Source organism: Sturnira hondurensis, unplaced genomic scaffold, assembly GCF_014824575.4.
Source record: "Sturnira hondurensis isolate 20B ecotype Veracruz unplaced genomic scaffold, ASM1482457v3 Scaffold0003801, whole genome shotgun sequence".
Taxonomy (NCBI): Eukaryota; Metazoa; Chordata; class Mammalia; order Chiroptera; family Phyllostomidae; genus Sturnira; species Sturnira hondurensis.
The window spans coordinates 3,586,195-3,605,304 of record NW_028076432.1 but is presented as its reverse complement, the minus strand read 5'-3'; the positions used below and the strand labels follow the sequence as shown (position 1 = coordinate 3,605,304).

At 38.6% G+C, this 19,110-nt stretch overlaps 1 protein-coding gene across 3 annotated transcripts in view; it reads left to right on the top strand.

Annotated features, from left to right (window-relative positions):
- The window catches only part of PRCP (prolylcarboxypeptidase), a 73,726-nt gene that overhangs the window by 29,432 nt on the left and 25,184 nt on the right, over positions 1-19,110 (top strand). For all 3 annotated transcript variants that reach the window (XM_037042828.1, XM_037042827.1, XM_037042825.1), the window contains 2 exons: positions 15,178-15,318; positions 18,698-18,799. In XM_037042828.1, the coding sequence (XP_036898723.1) occupies positions 15,178-15,318; positions 18,698-18,799 (243 nt within the window). The remainder of the gene's footprint in view (positions 1-15,177; positions 15,319-18,697; positions 18,800-19,110) is intronic.

Sequence of the window (19,110 nt, the reverse complement as noted above, 5' to 3'; positions counted from 1 at the left end):
ATTTCCTTCTACACCAATCCATTTTCCACTGGAGGAGGGTTTCTCTCCTGTCCACATCAATTTCCTCCATCTGAGCTATGGACCCCATTCCCTCCTGCCACTTCAGGATCTCTCTGCATTACAAACCCTCCCCCTCAGGTACAGTCTTAACTAATCCCTCTAATCACATATTGCCTTTGGGCATTATACCTTTCCCCCTGTTCTTTCCTCTTCATACAACTCTGTTGTTGGAAAAAGTGTATTTCACATACTGATCAAATCAACATTTGCAGCACATTTAGGTTTGTGGAACTTGAGCATGCTGCTGAATGAGCTGTCATGATATACATTTTACAAGAGGCTGACATTCAGGATAAATAACTGCAGTGGCTAAGAGCCACAGCTTTACAAGTCCTAAAAACTGTGACTATAATTTGTCATAAGATCATGATATTTCAGCTGGTGTACTTCAGTAAAATGCTGACCTTCCCTGACCCTCCACCCAGATTCTGGCTTATGCATATTAATTTGTAGTGATTTATCTTGTTTCTACCTCCAGCAGTGGGCATGCAGTTCCTGCTCCCTCAGCAGTCTAATTAAGCCTAAACTTTATGAACTGGTCCTAGATTTTATGCTTGCGTTCTCCCTTAGGAATGTGATTTGTCCCTGGGCAAAAGGGACCTCCAACTACAGCACTCTGCAACTCTGCCAAAGGCCAGTAACAGACCTGTGCAGTGAAAGAACCTGTACGAACTTGATCTTGGGAACTTTACTCTCTATTCTCATTGCTTTGGGCCATGTTCCTCTTTGAAGCTGGGTTTGGTCTGTCTTGATAACAGTTGCAGAGCTAAGATGTATACATACACTCCTTCATTCTCTATGTATTCCCTGATCTGCTGTTTGCTAGACCTATTCTGGTCTCTGGGGATTTAGGAATAGAGTAAAATCTTTGCCTCATTAAGACTTTATTTCTAGTGGACTGATTTCATTCACCTCTGGTNAAGAACCTGTACGAACTTGATCTTGGGAACTTTACTCTCTATTCTCATTGCTTTGGGCCATGTTACTCTTTGAAGCTGGGTTTGGTCAGTCTTGATAACAGTTGCAGAGCTAAGATGTATACATACACTCCTTCATTCTCTATGTATTCCCTGATCTGCTGTTTGCTAGACCTATTCTGGTCTCTGGGGATTTAGGAATAGAGTAAAATCTTTGCCTCATTAAGACTTTATTTCTAGTGGACTGATTTCATTCACCTCTGGTTTAGAGAGACAATTTCAGATTTCAGTTACGTTTTCTTTATAGGAAGATTTTCATATCTGCATGAGTGGCAGCCTGATGAATCTAATCTAACCTTCATAAACTAAATACCTCCTGCCATAAAACAACAACAATTCCTGAATATGTTTCCTCTATACAGCTCATCATGATCCGTTTGCCCGAAATGCTCTTCTGTCTCTTCTGTACCTGAAAAAATTCTTGTTACCCCTCAGGGTTCAGCTCTGATGTCACCTTGTTGCTGTTGCCTTCCATGATTTCCCCATAAGGATGGTAACCTCCTCTACTGAACTCCACAGCACTTTGTATATAGAACCTAACCACAACAACATGCAACTGTTCTATTAGTACATTCAGCACTTTTGTTAGATTCAACACTTGCGAGATGCAATTGTATCTTACCCAGTTCTCTTTTCTTAATGCCTTAAGAAATCACTTAAGAGTACTCAATACATATTTTTAAATGAAAGAAACATTTATATAGATGTGATTTGTTGCAATATGATTTACAGATGACTATACTGAAATAGAAATGTAAACACAATATGTACATTATATAATAAATCTTAAAATATAAAGTATATCTTAAAGGCAATATTTAGCATTAACAAAGGTATTTGTTAATTATCCTATTATATACATATAGAGAAAAGCAGTATCCTAACTCCAGAATCCCTGTATTTTTGATGAGCTTGCTTAAAGACTTGTCTATTTTGTTTATCTTTTCAAAAAACCAGCTCCTGGATTCATTGATCCTTAGAATTGTGCTTTTAGTCTCTATGTCATTTAATTCTTCTCTGATCTTGGTTATTTCCTTCATTCTACTTGCTCTGGGCTGTCTTTGTTGTTGTTCCTCAAGTTCTTACAGGCGTCGGGTTAGGTTGTTTGTTTGAAATGTTTCTATCTTCTTTAGGTAAGCCTGTATTGCTATGAACTTCCCTCTCAGGACTGCCTTGGCCGTGTCCCATAAGTTTTGGGTTGTTGTGAGTTCATTTTCATTTGTTTCCAGAAACTTTTTGATTTCTTCCCTAATTTTAATCTTGACCCATTCATTGTTTAAGCATACCATTCAGTCTCCATGCTTTGGGGTGTTTTGGGTTTTTTCCTGTGGGGTTGGTTTCCAATTTCAGTCCCTTGTGATCAGAGAAAATGCTTGGTATGATTTCTATTTTCCTGAATCTGTTGAGACTCATTTTGTGTCCTATCATGTGGTCTGTCTTTGAAAATGTTCCATGTGCATTTGAATAGAATGTGTATTTCACTTCTTTGGGATGAAGGGCTCTCTCTATATATATCAATTAGGTCCATTTCATCTAGGATGTTGTTTAATGCTGCAATATCGAAGATCTGTCCATTTTTATGGAAGATCTGTCCATCTAATGTTTGGAAGATCTGTCCATTTTTGACAGTGGGGTGTTAAAATCCCCTACTATAATTGTGTGGTTGTCTATATCTTTCATGAAGTCCTCCAAGATTTTCTTTATGTATTTGTGTGCTCCTATGTTGGGTGCATATCAGAATCTCCTTATTTTTATTTAGAGTCACTTTCCCCCTGCAAGGGTAACTAATCCTGACTTGTAACAGCAAAAATTTTAATTCCTGACTTTCAGAGGATGATGACTGTCATATTTAAATAACTTGAATATAAATTTTTTGAAAAATAAAGATTTAGTAATTGGCATTTGGATCTCAGTTTTCCAGTTTAGGAGTTTGGACTGGAGAACTCAGTTCCCTTCCTGCCTTAATATTTCATGAATCAGTTTAAACCTAAATGGTGTTTCCCACTTTACTTCTTATGTTACAGCGCCCTCTAATGGCGAAACATTTATGATGTTAGATTTATGTATTTCATAATCATAGCACCTCCTTATGTCTAAGTTGTCTAGCAAGCAGATGGTGCCAGAATCTTTATCTGGTAAAACTTAACTCTCACTAAATGTCATTTCTTGATTTGCTGGAACGTTTTCGGTGTTCTCAGGGGCAGGATATCTCCACTTCTGCTGTAGCAGTAGAGGAGAGGGTATTTTGATTTCTTAGGATTTCAGTAAATTAGGGTGTGATTCCCTTTTTGGGTCCCACAGTCCTGGTCAGAGGAAAGGGGGTTAGTGAGCAGTGCACAGTTATTAGATGGGGTGTTTGAATCCATTTTTCTCTCAAGTGCATTTTTAACTGTAATTTGATTCTATTGTGTAATATTAATTTATACCAGTGTTAAATTTATAATAGCTTATCATTTATTTTCTCAAGCATTGGCTACTAAAATAGAACATGTCTATGAAAATTTTAACAAGAAATTTGGGGAACCACTGATTTAGAGATTTGAATTGCATTTATGTAATAATTATTTATATAAAGTATCAGTTTTCTATGGGAGCACTGTGGTAGCTATTGTGTCTTGTTTTTCTAACTATCCATTTATTAGTATAGGCAGCTAGAGTTAGCCAATTTTCCCCATGGTGAACTTTCTCAAGTCTCTCATTTTCTTTTTTCCCCTTAATCATTTCTCTTTAAATGAGAGTCTCCTTTTCAAGCTTAGGGGCAGGTTGCCAAAAAAAAAAAAAAAGAATAGAAGGAGGGAATACCATTGTCTCTCCTGGTTAATATGGACTGAATGTGTGAATATCAGTGTCTTATTATATAGAATGATGATTTCATTTCAACAGTCTCTCTGAAGAAACTTTTACCTTCCTTGTTAAAGTGGGGACTCGACCTGCTAAGGTTGACAATGAGGAGAGCAACCCTGTGGGGAGGGAAAGCCAATTCTGTTTTTTATATTCACCTTCCTCTTAGAGGGATTTGAGATTATTTCACTTGTCTCCATCACTATGCTCAAGGAATGTAGGTTTCTTTTAATTCTGTAAGTCAAATTGAGTCTCCATTTCTTCCTGATATCTTCAGAATGGAGATGAACAAAGATGGAACATTTAAGGACTTTTTAATGGCCTGACATAATGAGGTGGGAATAAATGGGAGTCACCCAAGATCTGACTCCTAAGATACATCTTGCTCTCCTGTCTTGTCCCAGCTCTTGGCTACTACTGTGTGAGGGACAACTTAGTAGGACTCTACTCGTAGACATCTAACCCCCTCCAACTCTAGATGAGGGCTTACCTAACGCTTTCCTTCCAGGTTTTGGTCCCTTCTTTGAGAACTTGTATCTTTCCAACATGAAGGTGTTCACTCTTTCAGAGGAAGTCAAGCTTGTGCAGAAATGGTGTCAGTTCCCACCTAGAAACTCTAACAGTGCAATGCCAGAACTCCAGAATTAATATAGGACACACATCAAATGAAAGAAAAATATCTTACTTCATTTTAGCACCTCTAGATGAGAAACTGTATTGGAAACCAGAGGGTCTTCCTTGAAGGTGCTTTGATTTATGGAGGTGTGAGTCCATTGTTTTTTTTTCCTGTACATCTCTGAGTTACTTTTCTATCTTTCATAAAATATCAGTTGTCAATTATCATATATCTGGGTGCATAAATAAGCCAACTGTATACTGAGTTTTCTAAAACTAAGGGTAACAGTCAATGTGATTTTTTAACAGTGGCCCAATTAAAGGAGTTACTAATAGTAGTAGAGTACCAGTTATTGAGTCAGGTCTGTGAAAACACTGACATTCCACACATTCTTCAGTGTAACTGTTAGTAAGTGGCTGGGGGTACCTCGTGTCCCCTGACAAAGTTTGCCCTTTGCAGTCTGCCCCTGTCTGCAGTAGTGTGTTATGCTGACAGAAGCAGACTGGGTTTTGTTGGAGGTGGGGTTGGGTAGAGTATAAAAGCACATGAGAAAAAATTGTATGTGACTTTTATTCACTAGTTGTGTTAGCTCAGGCAAGTTATGTGACCTCTTCAAGCTTTAACATCCTTGTTGTGGTACGGATATGGTCAGAGTGCCCCAGAGGGTGACTGGCAGGATGACAAAGTGACCTGTGGAAAGCACCAGCACAGTCCAGGCACATCCTAGGCGCTCTGCCCTGTCCTGCCGCTGCTCCCAAATGTCCACCAAAGCTGTGTCTACCAGATCTGACGTTCTCACAGCCTTTTCTAGATATGAACTCCATTTTCAAGTTTTAAGGTCCAAGTAGTTATTTTCTGTCACAATAAACTTTATTTAAAGAATGTTCTTTTTGTACCTTCTTGCTTACCCATCTCATGGATCTCTTTCTCCTCTACATGGTAAAGAAGGGAGCATCTCTTAAAATTTCTTGGACCACATTCTTAAAAGGACTACTGTGTGTGATTGATGGTATGTACAGGAAGGAGTCAAGCAAATTTTGTAAATTAATGTGCTTCAGAAGAGATTTCATTGCTTGTTTCTAGCAGTTTTATATTTGGGTGAAGCACTCAAAAAAGGAGGTTTTGATATTCTAAAAATATTTCGTATTTCCCTGACTGTTGTGTCTGGGTCATTTGGGTGTCATCCTGCAAAGCAAAAGGTCAAAATGGTTTTGATTCCCAGTCTGAGCACAAGCCTAGGTTGCCAGTTTGGTCCCTGGTGGGGTCATGTAGTATGAGAGGCAACCAATTGATCTTTCTTCTATTGATGCTTCTCTTCCGCTCTCTCTCTCTTCTTAACCTCTCTCAATAAATAAATGTATAAATGAAAATTTAGAAAATAAAAATATTTCTTGTTAATTCTGTGATGATCATCATCTCTCCACCCCACTTACCCCATCTAAGTACTCTGTGTTTGCGATAGGTGTGCATGTGGAAAGGAGAGGAGAACTAACATTTTTGGAGCATTAGTTATATATTAGGACCTATGCTTGGTATTATAGGTACATGTTGTTCTAATCATCAAAGCAATCCTTTGAATTATGTGTTTGTATCCTTATTTTATGTAGGAAGATGCCAGGGCTCTGAGATCAAGTTCAGGTCTTTTAACACATAAACCTGCTTTCTTTCTACCATGTCAGGGTCCCTGACTAAACAATTGGGTGATTGCTAGGAGCAGGAGTGCCTGAGTGGACACAGAAGGAAGTGTGACTTTCTCTGGTTCTAAAGTTTGTGTGGCCCCAGTTTTTCTAGATGGAAGCTTTTCCTCTGGCAAGGAATTTTTGCCATTTACATTTAACATGATATGTACAAACAAATACCCATGTTTTTAAATTTGTATCCTGGGTTATTGAACTGTGTGGGCTACTTTTAAGAATACAGCCATATCGCATTTTACAAGAAGGCTAGGTTTTAGGCCCTGGCTGGTGTAGCTCAGTGGACTGAGTACAGGCCTCTGAACTAGAGGATTGCTGTTCGATTCTCAGTCAGGGCATGTGCCTGGGTTGCAGGCCAGTTCCCTGCAGGCCAGTTCCCAGCAGGGGATGCATAAAAGGCAACCATACATTGATGTTTCTCTCCCTCTCTCCTTCCCCTCTAAACGATAAATAAATAAAATATTTTTTTAAAAAAGAAGGCTAGGTTCCAAAGTCAGTGGGTAAGGTGAAAACCACTATGGCAAGATTATCTTTGAAAATCCCACAGGAAGGTGTCTTGTTAGAGAGCCATGTACTTCCTTTCTTTAAATCCAGCACAGCCAGTCTTTCTTCCTTTGTAGTGAAGATAATGTTTTTTTTCTGTTGAACTTTAAATGACGTGGGTGGCTACTGTTTGGAGGCAATGTTGGGTGGAGATTCACATCTTAAAACACCAGTCTTCTTCAGCATGGTGAAATGCTTCGAGTATGAGAAGGATTTTAAAAGGACTCACATGAAGAAGTATAAAGGACACATGGACAATAACTAAGGTGGGGGGCAGGGATGGGAGGGAGGTGGGGAGCACTGGGGGGGGGCAGGGCTGGGAATACAAGAAAGAAAACTGTACTTGAACAAGAGTTAAATAAAAAAAAACAAACAAAAATAATAAAACCTAGACTGATACAAGAGTAGCAGATTTGAATCTTATTTTGGAGTTTATACTCATTCGGTGGTTTTCAAAATTTTACTTGTACATCAGCAGTACCTGGAGGGCTTTTAAAATACAGATTTCTGGGTTCTACTCCCACAGTTTCTGCTTTGGTAGTTCTGGGATTCAGCCAGAGGATTTGCATTTCTAACAGGTTTGCAGATGATGCTCTTCCTCCAAGGACCTCACCTGGAGAACGCTCCTGCTCTCTTGTATTTTTAGTCTGAGTGGGTGTAGTTGAATTATTTTAAGTTAAATGAGGCAGTTGTGGCTCAGCCAAATTTTTATCCTGTTGCTTAACTTACTACTTGGCCCAGAACAAGTACTTGGCTCATTCAATATCAGTGAATGATTTAGTGAATTAACATATATAATGGGAGGGGTTTCTAGCACATGGGCATCATTATTATACATCCCTATCCTATACAACCTACTTATTTTCCTGAAGGTAGGCAATTTTTACGTCAGAATAGGACCATATATGGCAAATATCATGGACACTAAGAAGTATGCAATTAGGTGTATTTTGAGGAACATGCACTTTGGGACCCATACTATGAATGTGGTGGGTGTGTGTGGATGTAGCTGGGTCATGGGAGTCCCGTCTGACTCAGAGTAACCTGGGAGTCTTGCAGGCTCTGGGATAGGTCAGAGCCAACTCCTGCCCAGGGAGTCTTGAGCAGCACTTGGATCAGCTCCTGTCTGATCTAGACCAGACCCTGTGTTCTCACTCCTGTCCCCCAAAGACCCGGGGAGTTCAGCCCCTTTGACCCTAAAGGCTCAGTGGCTCTCTGCTGTGGGGTAACTGTAAACGTCGGTAGTTGTACAGGACCCTTATCCAGCAGGACTTGATGATTATATTTTACATGGTGAGTTTATTAAGCAGAAGGGAAATTGCAAACTATATATATATTCAAAGTGCAATTTAGGTTTAACATTGTTGTCATTTTTATCATTTTTGACATATTTTTATTATCTTTCTTGGAAAGTCTCAGTATCCAGTGTTTTTGTTCTCTCAGTGTAGATTTATTTTTTAATGCATTTTATTTGCCTTTTACTTGAAAATAAACTCAGCAAAAATTATATGCAATATGACATTCTATCTCTAAATTCTTCTATGTACAGCTGTAAAAATAAACTTTTCTTATGTAGCTAAAATAATATGATCACTTCTAACAAAATTAACAAGTTCTTACTGCCATCTAATACCTAGTCCACATTGAAATTGACCTGACTGTCCCTAGATCATCACTTGTATCTCTTTGTTCAAACCAGATACAACCTGGAATTGTGCATTGCATCTGGTTATCATGCTCCTTAAAATTTACTTAATCCAAACAGTCTGTTTTTTTAAAAGTGATTTATTTTCTTAAGTAGCTTAAACACTTTCCTTATCATCTTGTTTAGAAGGTTTAGCTGCAGCAGCCTAGCTCTGCCTAAATAATCATCAACTATGAATCAGTGACAACTGAACTACTAAGGTATGACTCCACAGTGAGGCAGTAAGCCTGAGGGTGATGCTTTGAGGAAGAGGGCCGAGTAAATTCCTCCTCTCCTATGTGGTTGTCAGTCAGAGGCAGGAGCTTAGTTAGTTGCTCAGTCCTATGTAGAGGAGAGAAAAGCTCCCTCACCAGGGAACAGTACTTGCTATCATTCTACCCCCTGCAGTGGTCTAATGCCAGTTTCCACTGAGGCAGTAAGGCAAGCACAGTTACCTTTTGGATAATTTCACTATGATCAAACACAGCAGACAAAAATATAGAAGATAGTATAATTTGATTGCAGTTTATCTCTAGCAATTATAGATGTGCAATTTAAGTGGCAACAAAGCAAGCCATTTGCTGGGATGATGCTGTATTTCACGGAGCTTTATCTTCCGAGCTTCTCTGACTCACTCAGCTCAAGACAGCCTGTTTTCTTCAGTGGATCATGTATTTGCTTTCTCATATTTTATTTTTATTTCTTAAATGTTTTAAATTTCATTTTTCAGTTTAAGTTTACATTCAGCTCTGTTTTATATGTTTCAGATGTAGCATAATGGCCAATCATATACTTTATACAGTAATCTGATATTTTTACGTGGTACCATGCAGAATTATTACATTATTGACTTTACTTCCCATCCTGTGCTCCACATTCCTGTGACTGTTTTGTAACTACCAATTAGTACTTTTCAGTCCTTTCACCTTTTTCATCCGGCATCACTAGCCCTCTGCCTTCTCTTCCCTCTAGCTATGAGTCTGTTTCTATTTTATTTTGTTCTTTAGATTCCAAATATAAGTGAAATNAGGTGAAGAAGAAAGACGTGCTTTTGGTGGAGTGCGGCTTTGGCGTGCTCCCTTTGGCCGAGTGGCCTGGAAAGCAGGAGAGACTTTGACTGGAACTTGATACAAAGAACTCTTGCCATTGAAGGGTGCCTCATGACTTTGGATTAATTGGAGATCCTGCCTGGACAGACAGGCGACACAGCTCACGTGCCAGCGACCTGAAAACGGACGTGTGCTCTTTTCCTGATTTACAGTACCTGGAGTTGGGACAGTGGGAGAAGGGAGCGCTGTGTGTGTGTGTGTAGGTGTATACCCTTAAAGACTTTAATATTTTAAGGAAGGCATTAGGGCTGAATAGCATTAAATAAACATTTTGTTTCCTTTCCACAAATCTCTGGCATTGAGAGATGTCTTTCCGATTGGCGGCGGACAGAAGAGCCTAATAGATATTAGTATACTGTCCTTGGGAGGGGTCCCTGTTTTCTGAAGCAGTTTTTGGCATCCCTGGGTGGGCCAAGTATTGCCCCCCCTCGGACCCTTGTTCGGTAACACAGTATGAAAAGTATTCTGAAATTTAGATTGAGGTAAGGAATGCCAAATTCATAGCTTATTTTGAGGCTTGTGCTCACTCAGTGGTTCTCAAAATTTTAGGCACACATCAGAGTCACCTGGCCGGCTTGTTAAACTACAGATTTCAGGATTCTACTCCCACAGATTCTGCTTCCATAGGTCTGGGGTTCAGCCAGAGGATTTGTGTTTTATCAGGTTCCAGGTGATGCCCTTCCTCCAGGGAACTCGGCTGGGGAGCCACCGTACTCCCTGACTGGAAGCAGGTGGAAACACTGAGTCTGTCTCTCTTGCTCTCTTTTATTTTTAGGCTGAGTGGGTTAGTTTAATTAGTTTAAGTTAAACATGGGGACTGTGGCTCAGCCAACTCTTAATCCTGTTGCTTAACTTACTACTTGGCCCAGAACAAGTACTTGGCCCATTCAATGCATGCCTGTTTGTGGGGGCAACTTTCCTCACAAGTCCCCCCGTGTGCCATGGATGAGAGTAAACACGACAGAGACATGATGTGATTTACCTGGGGAGGAGAAGTGACCAGTTTCTCAGGGGAAAAAGGCATTGAGCCCCTTCCTCCAAAGGCTTTTATTGGGCTGTAATACACAGGAATACAGGGTGGCAGGGATCAAACAGTAGATAACATTTCAAAGAAATCTGAGGGCTTAGTCTGAGTCAGTGTCTGTCAGGAAAGGGGGTTTTGCAGAAACTTTGGGGAGACATACTCATTTCCTCTTGGACACTTATCATATGAATGAAAACGCTCTTAGCAGAGCAGATTTCACAGGTTTATCAGGAAGTCTTTGTGACGCCATATTTTTCCCCAGGACATGCTCTAGCAAGGCAAGGAGCTGCACCCCTCCCCAACAGGTATTCAGGCTTAAGGGGATCAGAGCCAGGAAGCGCTTCTCCCAGAGTAAGTGGGGACTCTGGGCTTTGTCAAAGCTGGGGGCCAAGAGTCCATTGCTCCCTGTCGCAGCCCTCTGAGTCCTTCCATGATGGCCTCCCACGTGATCGAGTCTGGCTTAGGTTGCCCCAGCTGTGAGGGATCTTACCCGACATTGACTTCTGACCAATGTTTGGGGGCAGGGAGAGGAAACTGAGGCAGCTTTTGCTACCAGAGACAGGCTTTGTCTCTTGTGGTTTACATTCCAGAGGTCACTGACTCGTCCTTAGCCACAGGGGGTAGAGAGGGTAGAGAGTTACAATTCCTGAAACCAGGCAGAGCGGTCCACAGCACCTGTTGAATGAATGAATGATTTAGTGAATTAACATATATAATGGGAGGGGTTTCTAGCACATGGACATCATTATTATACATCCCTACCCTATACAACCTGCTTATTTTCCTGAAGGTAGGCAATTTTTACATCAGAACAGGACCATATATGGCAAATATCATGGATGTTGAGAAGTATACAATTAGGTACATTTTGAGGAACATGCACTGTGGGACCCATACTATGAATGTGGTGGGTGTGTGTAGGTGCAGCTGGGTCCTGGGAGTCCCGTCTGACTCAGAGTAACCTGGGAGTCTTGCAGGCTCTGGGTCAGGTCAGAGCCAGCTCCTGCCCAGGGAGGCTTGAGCAGCACTTGGATCAGCTACTGTCTGCTCTAGACCAGACCCTGCGTTCTCACTCCTGTCCCCCAAAGACCCGGGGAGTTCAGCCCCTTTGACCCTAAAGGCTCAGTGGCGCTCTGCTGTGGGGTAACTGTAAACATTGGTAGTTGTACAGGACCCTTATTCAGCTATAGGATTTGATGATTATGTTTTAAATGGTGAGTTTATTAAGCAGAAGGGAAATTGCAAACTATATATATTCAAAGTTCAATTTAAGTTTAACATTGTCGTCATTTTTATCATTTTTGACATATTTTTTATTATCTTTCTTGGAAAGTCTCAGTATCCAGTGTTTTTGTTCTCTCAGTGTAGATTTATTTTTTAATGCATTTTATTTACCTTTCACTTGAAAAAACTCAGCAAAAATTATATACAATATGACATTCTATCTCTAAATTCTTCTATGTACAGCTGTAAAAATAAATTTTTCTTATGTAGCTAAAATAATATGATCACTTCTAACAAAATTAACAAGTTCTTACTGCCATCTAATACCTAGTCCACATTGAAATTGACCTGACTGTCCCTAGATCATCACTTGTATCTCTTTGTTCAAACCAGATACAACCTGGAATTGTGCATTGCATCTGGTTATCATGCTCCTTAAAATTTACTTAATCCAAACAGTCTGTTTTTTTAAAAGTGATTTATTTTCTTAAGTAGCTTAAACACTTTCCTTATCATCTTGTTTAGAAGGTTTAGCTGCAGCAGCCTAGCTCTGCCTAAATAATCATCAACTATGAATCAGTGACAACTGAACTACTAAGGTATGACTCCACAGTGAGGCAGTAAGCCTGAGGGTGATGCTTTGAGGAAGAGGGCCGAGTAAATTCCTCCTCTCCTATGTGGTTGTCAGTCAGAGGCAGGAGCTTAGTTAGTTGCTCAGTCCTATGTAGAGGAGAGAAAAGCTCCCTCACCAGGGAACAGTACTTGCTATCATTCTACCCCCTGCAGTGGTCTAATGCCAGTTTCCACTGAGGCAGTAAAGCAAGCACAGTTACCTTTTGGATAATTTCACTATGATCAAACACAGCAGACAAAAATATAGAAGATAGTATAATTTGATTGCAGTTTATCTCTAGCAATTATAGATGTGCAATTTAAGTGGCAACAAAGCAAGTCATTTGCTGGGATGATGCTGTATTTCACGGAGCTTTATCTTCCGAGCTTCTCTGACTCACTCAGCTCAAGACAGCCTGTTTTCTTCAGTGGATCATGTATTTGCTTTCTCATATTTTATTTTTATTTCTTAAATGTTTTAAATTTCATTTTTCAGTTTAAGTTTACATTCAGCTCTGTTTTATATGTTTCAGATGTAGCATAATGGCCAATCATATACTTTATACAGTAATCTGATATTTTTACGTGGTACCATGCAGAATTATTACATTATTGACTTTACTTCCCATCCTGTGCTCCACATTCCTGTGACTGTTTTGTAACTACCAATTAGTACTTTTCAGTCCTTTCACCTTTTTCATCCGGCATCACTAGCCCTCTGCCTTCTCTTCCCTCTAGCTATGAGTCTGTTTCTATTTTATTTTGTTCTTTAGATTCCAAATATAAGTGAAATTGTATGGCATTTGTCTTCCTCTCTGACTTATTTCACTTAGCATAAGACCATCTAGATATATCCATGCTGTTGCAAATAGTAAAATTTTTTTATAGCTGAGTAATATTTCACTGTATGTGTGTACCCCCACTTTTTTATCCACTTGTCTGTTGATGAGCACTGTGGTTGTGTTTATATTTTGATTATTGTGAAATTAATGCTGCACTGAACATAAGGGTGCATACTTTTTTAAAATTAAATAGTTCCCTTTTAATGACATTGGCTTGCTATTTTCTTGTATAATGTCCCACCCTAGGATTTTTCTGATTGCCTTTGTAGAATGTCTTCAGCTTACTCTTTACCCCGTGTATTTCCTGGAAACTGGAGATTAGATCTAAAGGCTGAAGCAAGATGCAGTTGAACATTTTTGTCAGGAATTCATCCTAGGTGATTTGTGTTTTGTGCTGTACCATGTGAAGCGATACATAGCCCCTGCCTGCCTGTCAGTGACGCTGACTCACATTGATCAGTAGAGTAAGGTGATGACGGTCTGACCCTTATGTTGTGAGGGTACAGGTTCCCTTTGTGAAAAGACAGTACTTTTTATGATACAACTTTGGCACTAATATGAATGTCTATTTTTCTATCATCCATCCTCCTAATGCTTTTAATGCTGTTTTATAATTTTTGCCTGCATCAGTAACTTCATTAGGGTTCACAAAACTATCATTTTTCTAATTCTGTCATTCCTTCTACAATAGCTGACATTTGATTAAATAGGACTCTTTTTCATCAACTGGGACTGTTTAGTATCGTGAAATACAATTCTGTTAAAAAGGCAGGTTAAATGTTGAGTTCTTTACCTTTTTTATTCCCAGTTTCAAAGGATTTGGTTTAGTATACATCTTATATGGTGCAAATGAATCTTTTTCTTGCTTTCTCTTTTTTGATATCCTTAGGAACTAAGGATTTTCGTAAATTGAGTATTTTAATCAATTATAATTCTTACTTGCATTCAGTTTGTTTTCTGTTCAGTTCACTAAACTTTACTCAATGATAGTCTCTTGTAGTTGGTTCCTATGTCTGTTAGACATAAATCCATTACTTTTTGAGCACTTGAACGGCAAGATGCATATAGCTTTATCTCGTAGCTTCCTTGTCCCAAATGTCAGTCGACACATTACAAATGAGCCCTTGTTCCTTTTAGTGGGCGATGGTCAGACACCAGATTGCTGGCCCTTAAAATACCAAGTGTTACTGGAGTGACAGCATTTATAGACCTTGTCAGTGTTTTAATTTTGATATTGATAGTTTGAATATAGAAAATTCAGTTAAAGGGTAGCTGTATTTTAAAAATTGGTTCACAAAATAGAACCAGACTCATAGATATACAAAACCAACTGACAGTTTTGAGGGCCTAGATGGAAAAGATGAGAGATTAAGCAAAAACAAACAAACAAAATGACAAAAACTCATAGACACAGATAATATATGGTGATTACTAAGGGAATTGTGGGTCAAGGGGGAGGTAGAAGAGATTAAAAGGGAAATAAATGGAGATCAAAGCAGGCTTGACTTTGGGTGGTAAACACACAGCACAATATGCAGATGGTGTCTTACAGAGTTGTGCACATGAAGACTTCATAATTATTAACCAGCCTCACTCCAATAAATTCAATAAAAATTTTATAAAATTAATAGGTTGACATCAGTATTTCCCATTCAATTTTAACATTATTGTGTTTTAAAGTAGCAAATTGATTTTATAGTTGTATCTTTACTCTTGTACTGAAAATCTTGACAACCAATAGCATTACTTTATGTTATAATATAAAGAAAATAACAGTATTGATATTGCTACTAATAATAAAATCAGTCGAAGTTTAATTTTTTGTATTTTTTGTAATTTTTTTAGCATAGTTTGATTTTAATGAAAGAATAAATTTAATTTCCTTTTTGTTGATCTCATTTAATCACTTTCCCTTGTAATATGTGTTTTGTCTGTTTCGTTTTTGTCATAGGTTGATCATTTTGGATTTAAGACTGATAAAACCTTTAAACAGCGCTACCTAGTAGCTTCTCAGCACTGGCAGAAAGAGGGCGGGTCCGTGCTTTTCTACACTGGTAATGAAGGGGACATTATCTGGTTTTGCAACAATACGGTATGTACAGGCTTATAAAGTTCCTATGCTTTGTTTATCTTTTATCATTATGAACTAGAAAGATATTTTGCAGTATATATGACCAAATATTACTGTACTCAATTGTGAAGTTCTTTAAAAAACAATAAGAAAATAAATTTAATAGAAAAACAGCAAAATAGCGTGAATAGGCAGTTCACAGAAGAATAAATACAGATACCCAATAAGCCTGCATGTTCAGCCTTAAAGAATTATGCATGAACAGAATGAAATAGTATGTTTGGACAATTGAATTTTAAAAGATTTTTCTTATGAATTCCAACTTTTTCTAGAGTAAACAAGGATATGAGAGAAATGGGAACAGAAATATTATGGCATATAGTTATTTTACAAAGGCACAAATTTTTGTATCTTTGTTGAGTATTATATTTCCAGAGTCCAGGACTGCTAGGCATATAGTACGTGCTCAATAAATATTTGTTAAATCAATGAATGAGTAAAACCTGATTAAAGCCAATGTAAATAAAAAAAATACAAGTTTAATTTTCTTTTTTTTAAGATTTTTTAATTTTATTTAACTCTTGTTCAAGTACAGTTTTCTTTCTTGTATTCCCAGCCCTGCCCCCCCAATGCTCCCCACCTCCCTCCCATCTCTGCCCCCCACCTTAGTTATTGTCCATGTGTCCTTTATACTTGTTCATGTGAGTCCTTCCCCTTTTCCCCTGTGATTCTCTCCCCTCTCCCCTCTGGACCCTGTCAGCACGTTCTGTATTTCAGTTTAATTTTAATTTTCAAATAGGAATAGAGAAAAGTAAAGCTGTAGCTATGTTTTAATTTAGCTTTTCTGTTTTACCATTCTTCTTATATTTATGAGAGTGAAAGATGGTATAGTTGTTAGCTTGCTTTCTTTATTATATTGTCTATTATCTTTTATAATAATACTTGAATTCATTAACAACACTGAACTTAGAAGGACACATGATGTGTGCCAGGGCTGTGACTAGGAAATGTGACCATTCTACCAAAAACCTAGATGTGAATTACCTTAAAGTGGGGGTTGAGTCCTGTCTTCTCCGCTGTAAATGTCTGACATTGTACCTGGTATTCAGGACGTCTCAGTAAATGTTGAACTGAACTAAATTGAAATCAAAGATATGAACTCAGTTATACTGTGTTATTGTCTGCCACATTTCTGTTATTTCCTTAGGAATGTTAAGGGTATAAATAAGTTACTTGGAAATAAAACAGTTCCTTGAGAAATGAGAAGCTAGGATAGCTGTTCTCTTAGATCAGAGATGAGTGAAATCTGAACTTATTTTCTGTCAGATGCCTGCCCTGGTACTCTGTGAAACAATAGAGTCGGCCTTGTCTGTCTCTTTCTGTGTGACTTCCCTTTTGTGCCAAGGCCACAGGGCAGCTTCTCCAGTCCAGGGATGTCCCCAGCTCCTGTTCTTCTGTATCACAGGCTGGGGGCTGTTTCTGCCTCTCCCAGCCCCCGCTGGTCTCACTGGCAGTGCAGTGAACTGAAGGCTGGTTGGGGAGTCTGACCTCAGAAGTGGTAGAAGGGAATAGACGGTGTAGGAGGAGCATTCCAGAGGACTGGCTAGATAGAGCCAGATCATGGAAGGACAGATCCTGGTCCTTTCCCAGCCCTGCACACCTTTTCACACTTACTAAAGTGTTCCAGTTACGTATTCACATATTCTGGACATTCATTTATTGAGAGGCAGAATATCGTAGTAGTCAAGAGTGAAGACTTCAGGCTAGTGATAAGGTTTGAATAAGGTTCTGATAATGTACACATTTTGGTTTTGCCATTATGCTGTGTGACTCTGGCCAAGTTTCTTATTCAGTGCCTCAGCTTTCTCATCTGTTATATGGGTATAATAAGAATGTTTAGCTTATATAGTTATTAGGTGCTTAAAGAATCAGGTTCCCAGCACAATCCTAGTGTATAATGTTATTAAACGTTATTACATTACATGAACTTCTTTTGAAAAATAAAGATACCCCTAAAGTCAAGGCAGATAATCACTTATTACAATGTGAATCAGTTCAAATATATTGCTTCTTCTCAGTGTCTGGGGTCAAGTCCACAGAAGTCTGGCTGCTATGATGGATGGTCCTTACCTTTAATAATCTCATAGTCTGATAAGGGTAAGACACACATGTAAGCAAATACTGCAACTCAGTAATAGAGATCTGTACCTAATAGCACAGTGGTGTTTAGAGGAGGGAGCGAAAAGCCCCGCCAGGCTGTGGCAGGCAGAGGATGATGCCCTTGAGCTGGGTGGTACAGGGTCTAGAGATAAAGGGCAGGAATGAGTGGGGTGTTGAGAGGAGAAGTGAGGTTATTGAGATCATCACAGGTATCAGGTTAAATTCTCCATTTTTACACACATACAGCTCTTTTAATTGTCGTTATTGATCAAAACAAAAACTTTTAGAGTTTCTTAATCTTTGTTAGGGAGGAGCAGCAAATTAAAAGCCAAAAGGGATGCAGTAGGGATGACAAATAGTTTTAATGTATGCTAAATCTAAATCTAATCGATGGTGGTTGGCTGCCTAGAATGCTTTGTTGAGAACATTCTGAGGACACCACTGATGTGAGTGAAAAATTGCAGTGACTGATTAATGAGCAGCAGTGTGTGTGGAAATAAAAATGTCTTACAACCCTGGGTGATTGTGCTCTGGAGCCAGACCGCCCATGTGTGAGTTTTAGTGCTGCCACTTCTAGCCGTGTGACTGTGGCAGGTTACCTAAACTCTTGTGCCTCAGCAACCTTGTCTGTACAATGGGAATAATCAAAATGCATAGCTCTTCGATTGTTGTGAAATTAACTGAATTGATACTATACATAAAAAGTTTATAACAGTGCCTGACACATTGCAAGCAGTTTATTAGCTATTGCTAGTTACTATTTCTTTTCATGTAAGTAAGATTAATATAAAAACCCAAATGAGTCCAGTATGCTTATTTGTACTGTTTTGTCTTTTATGTGGTAAATGTCTAAGAGTAGTCAGTGGACTTAGATATCCTCAGCTTTTTCTTAGACTGTATGGCACACAGTACAGTTTGAATACTATTTTAAACAGAATGTTGATTCTATCGCTACAGTGTCAGAATAATGAGTGTTGGAATGAATCATGGTTCAGCACCTTGGAGTGATTTTTAATTGTTTCATTATATTACAGTGTAAGATTCATGTGCAACAGTGAAACATCAATTATGTCATTTATCTGTAGAATAAATATAAATTATGCAGTTGTTAGCATATAAATTATGCAGTTGTTAGCAGCTTTTGGTCTGATTTAACATCTGTTTCATATGATTTGCAAAGGGTTTAATGATTTTTTTTCATATCCTGATTTTATCCTCTGAATTTGTAAATTCTTCCTAGGGGTTCATGTGGGACGTGGCTGAGGAGCTGAAAGCTATGTTGGTGTTTGCTGAACACAGATACTATGGAAAGTCTCTACCTTTTGGTGCCAACTCTTTCAAGGTAAATATACTGTTTACTTTTAAGTTTAAAGGTTTTTTAAATTTTGCAACTTTTTCTAATTACAATCCCCCTATAAGAAATAAATAATAGGTTTAACTAGTACTGCTTGAAATTTCAATAATTTGTATTTTATCTTTCACCTTTATTTACATTCTGAACAGATTGAGACTTTTTAATACTACATTCTTATTATTTCTAACATTGATCAGTCTTTAAATCAGTGTGATGAGGCTAGTCTTCCCAGGTGAGTCTTAATCTATGGCTGCAGAGACTGTGGGGAGAACTCTTCATTGTTTCTAAAACATCAGTAA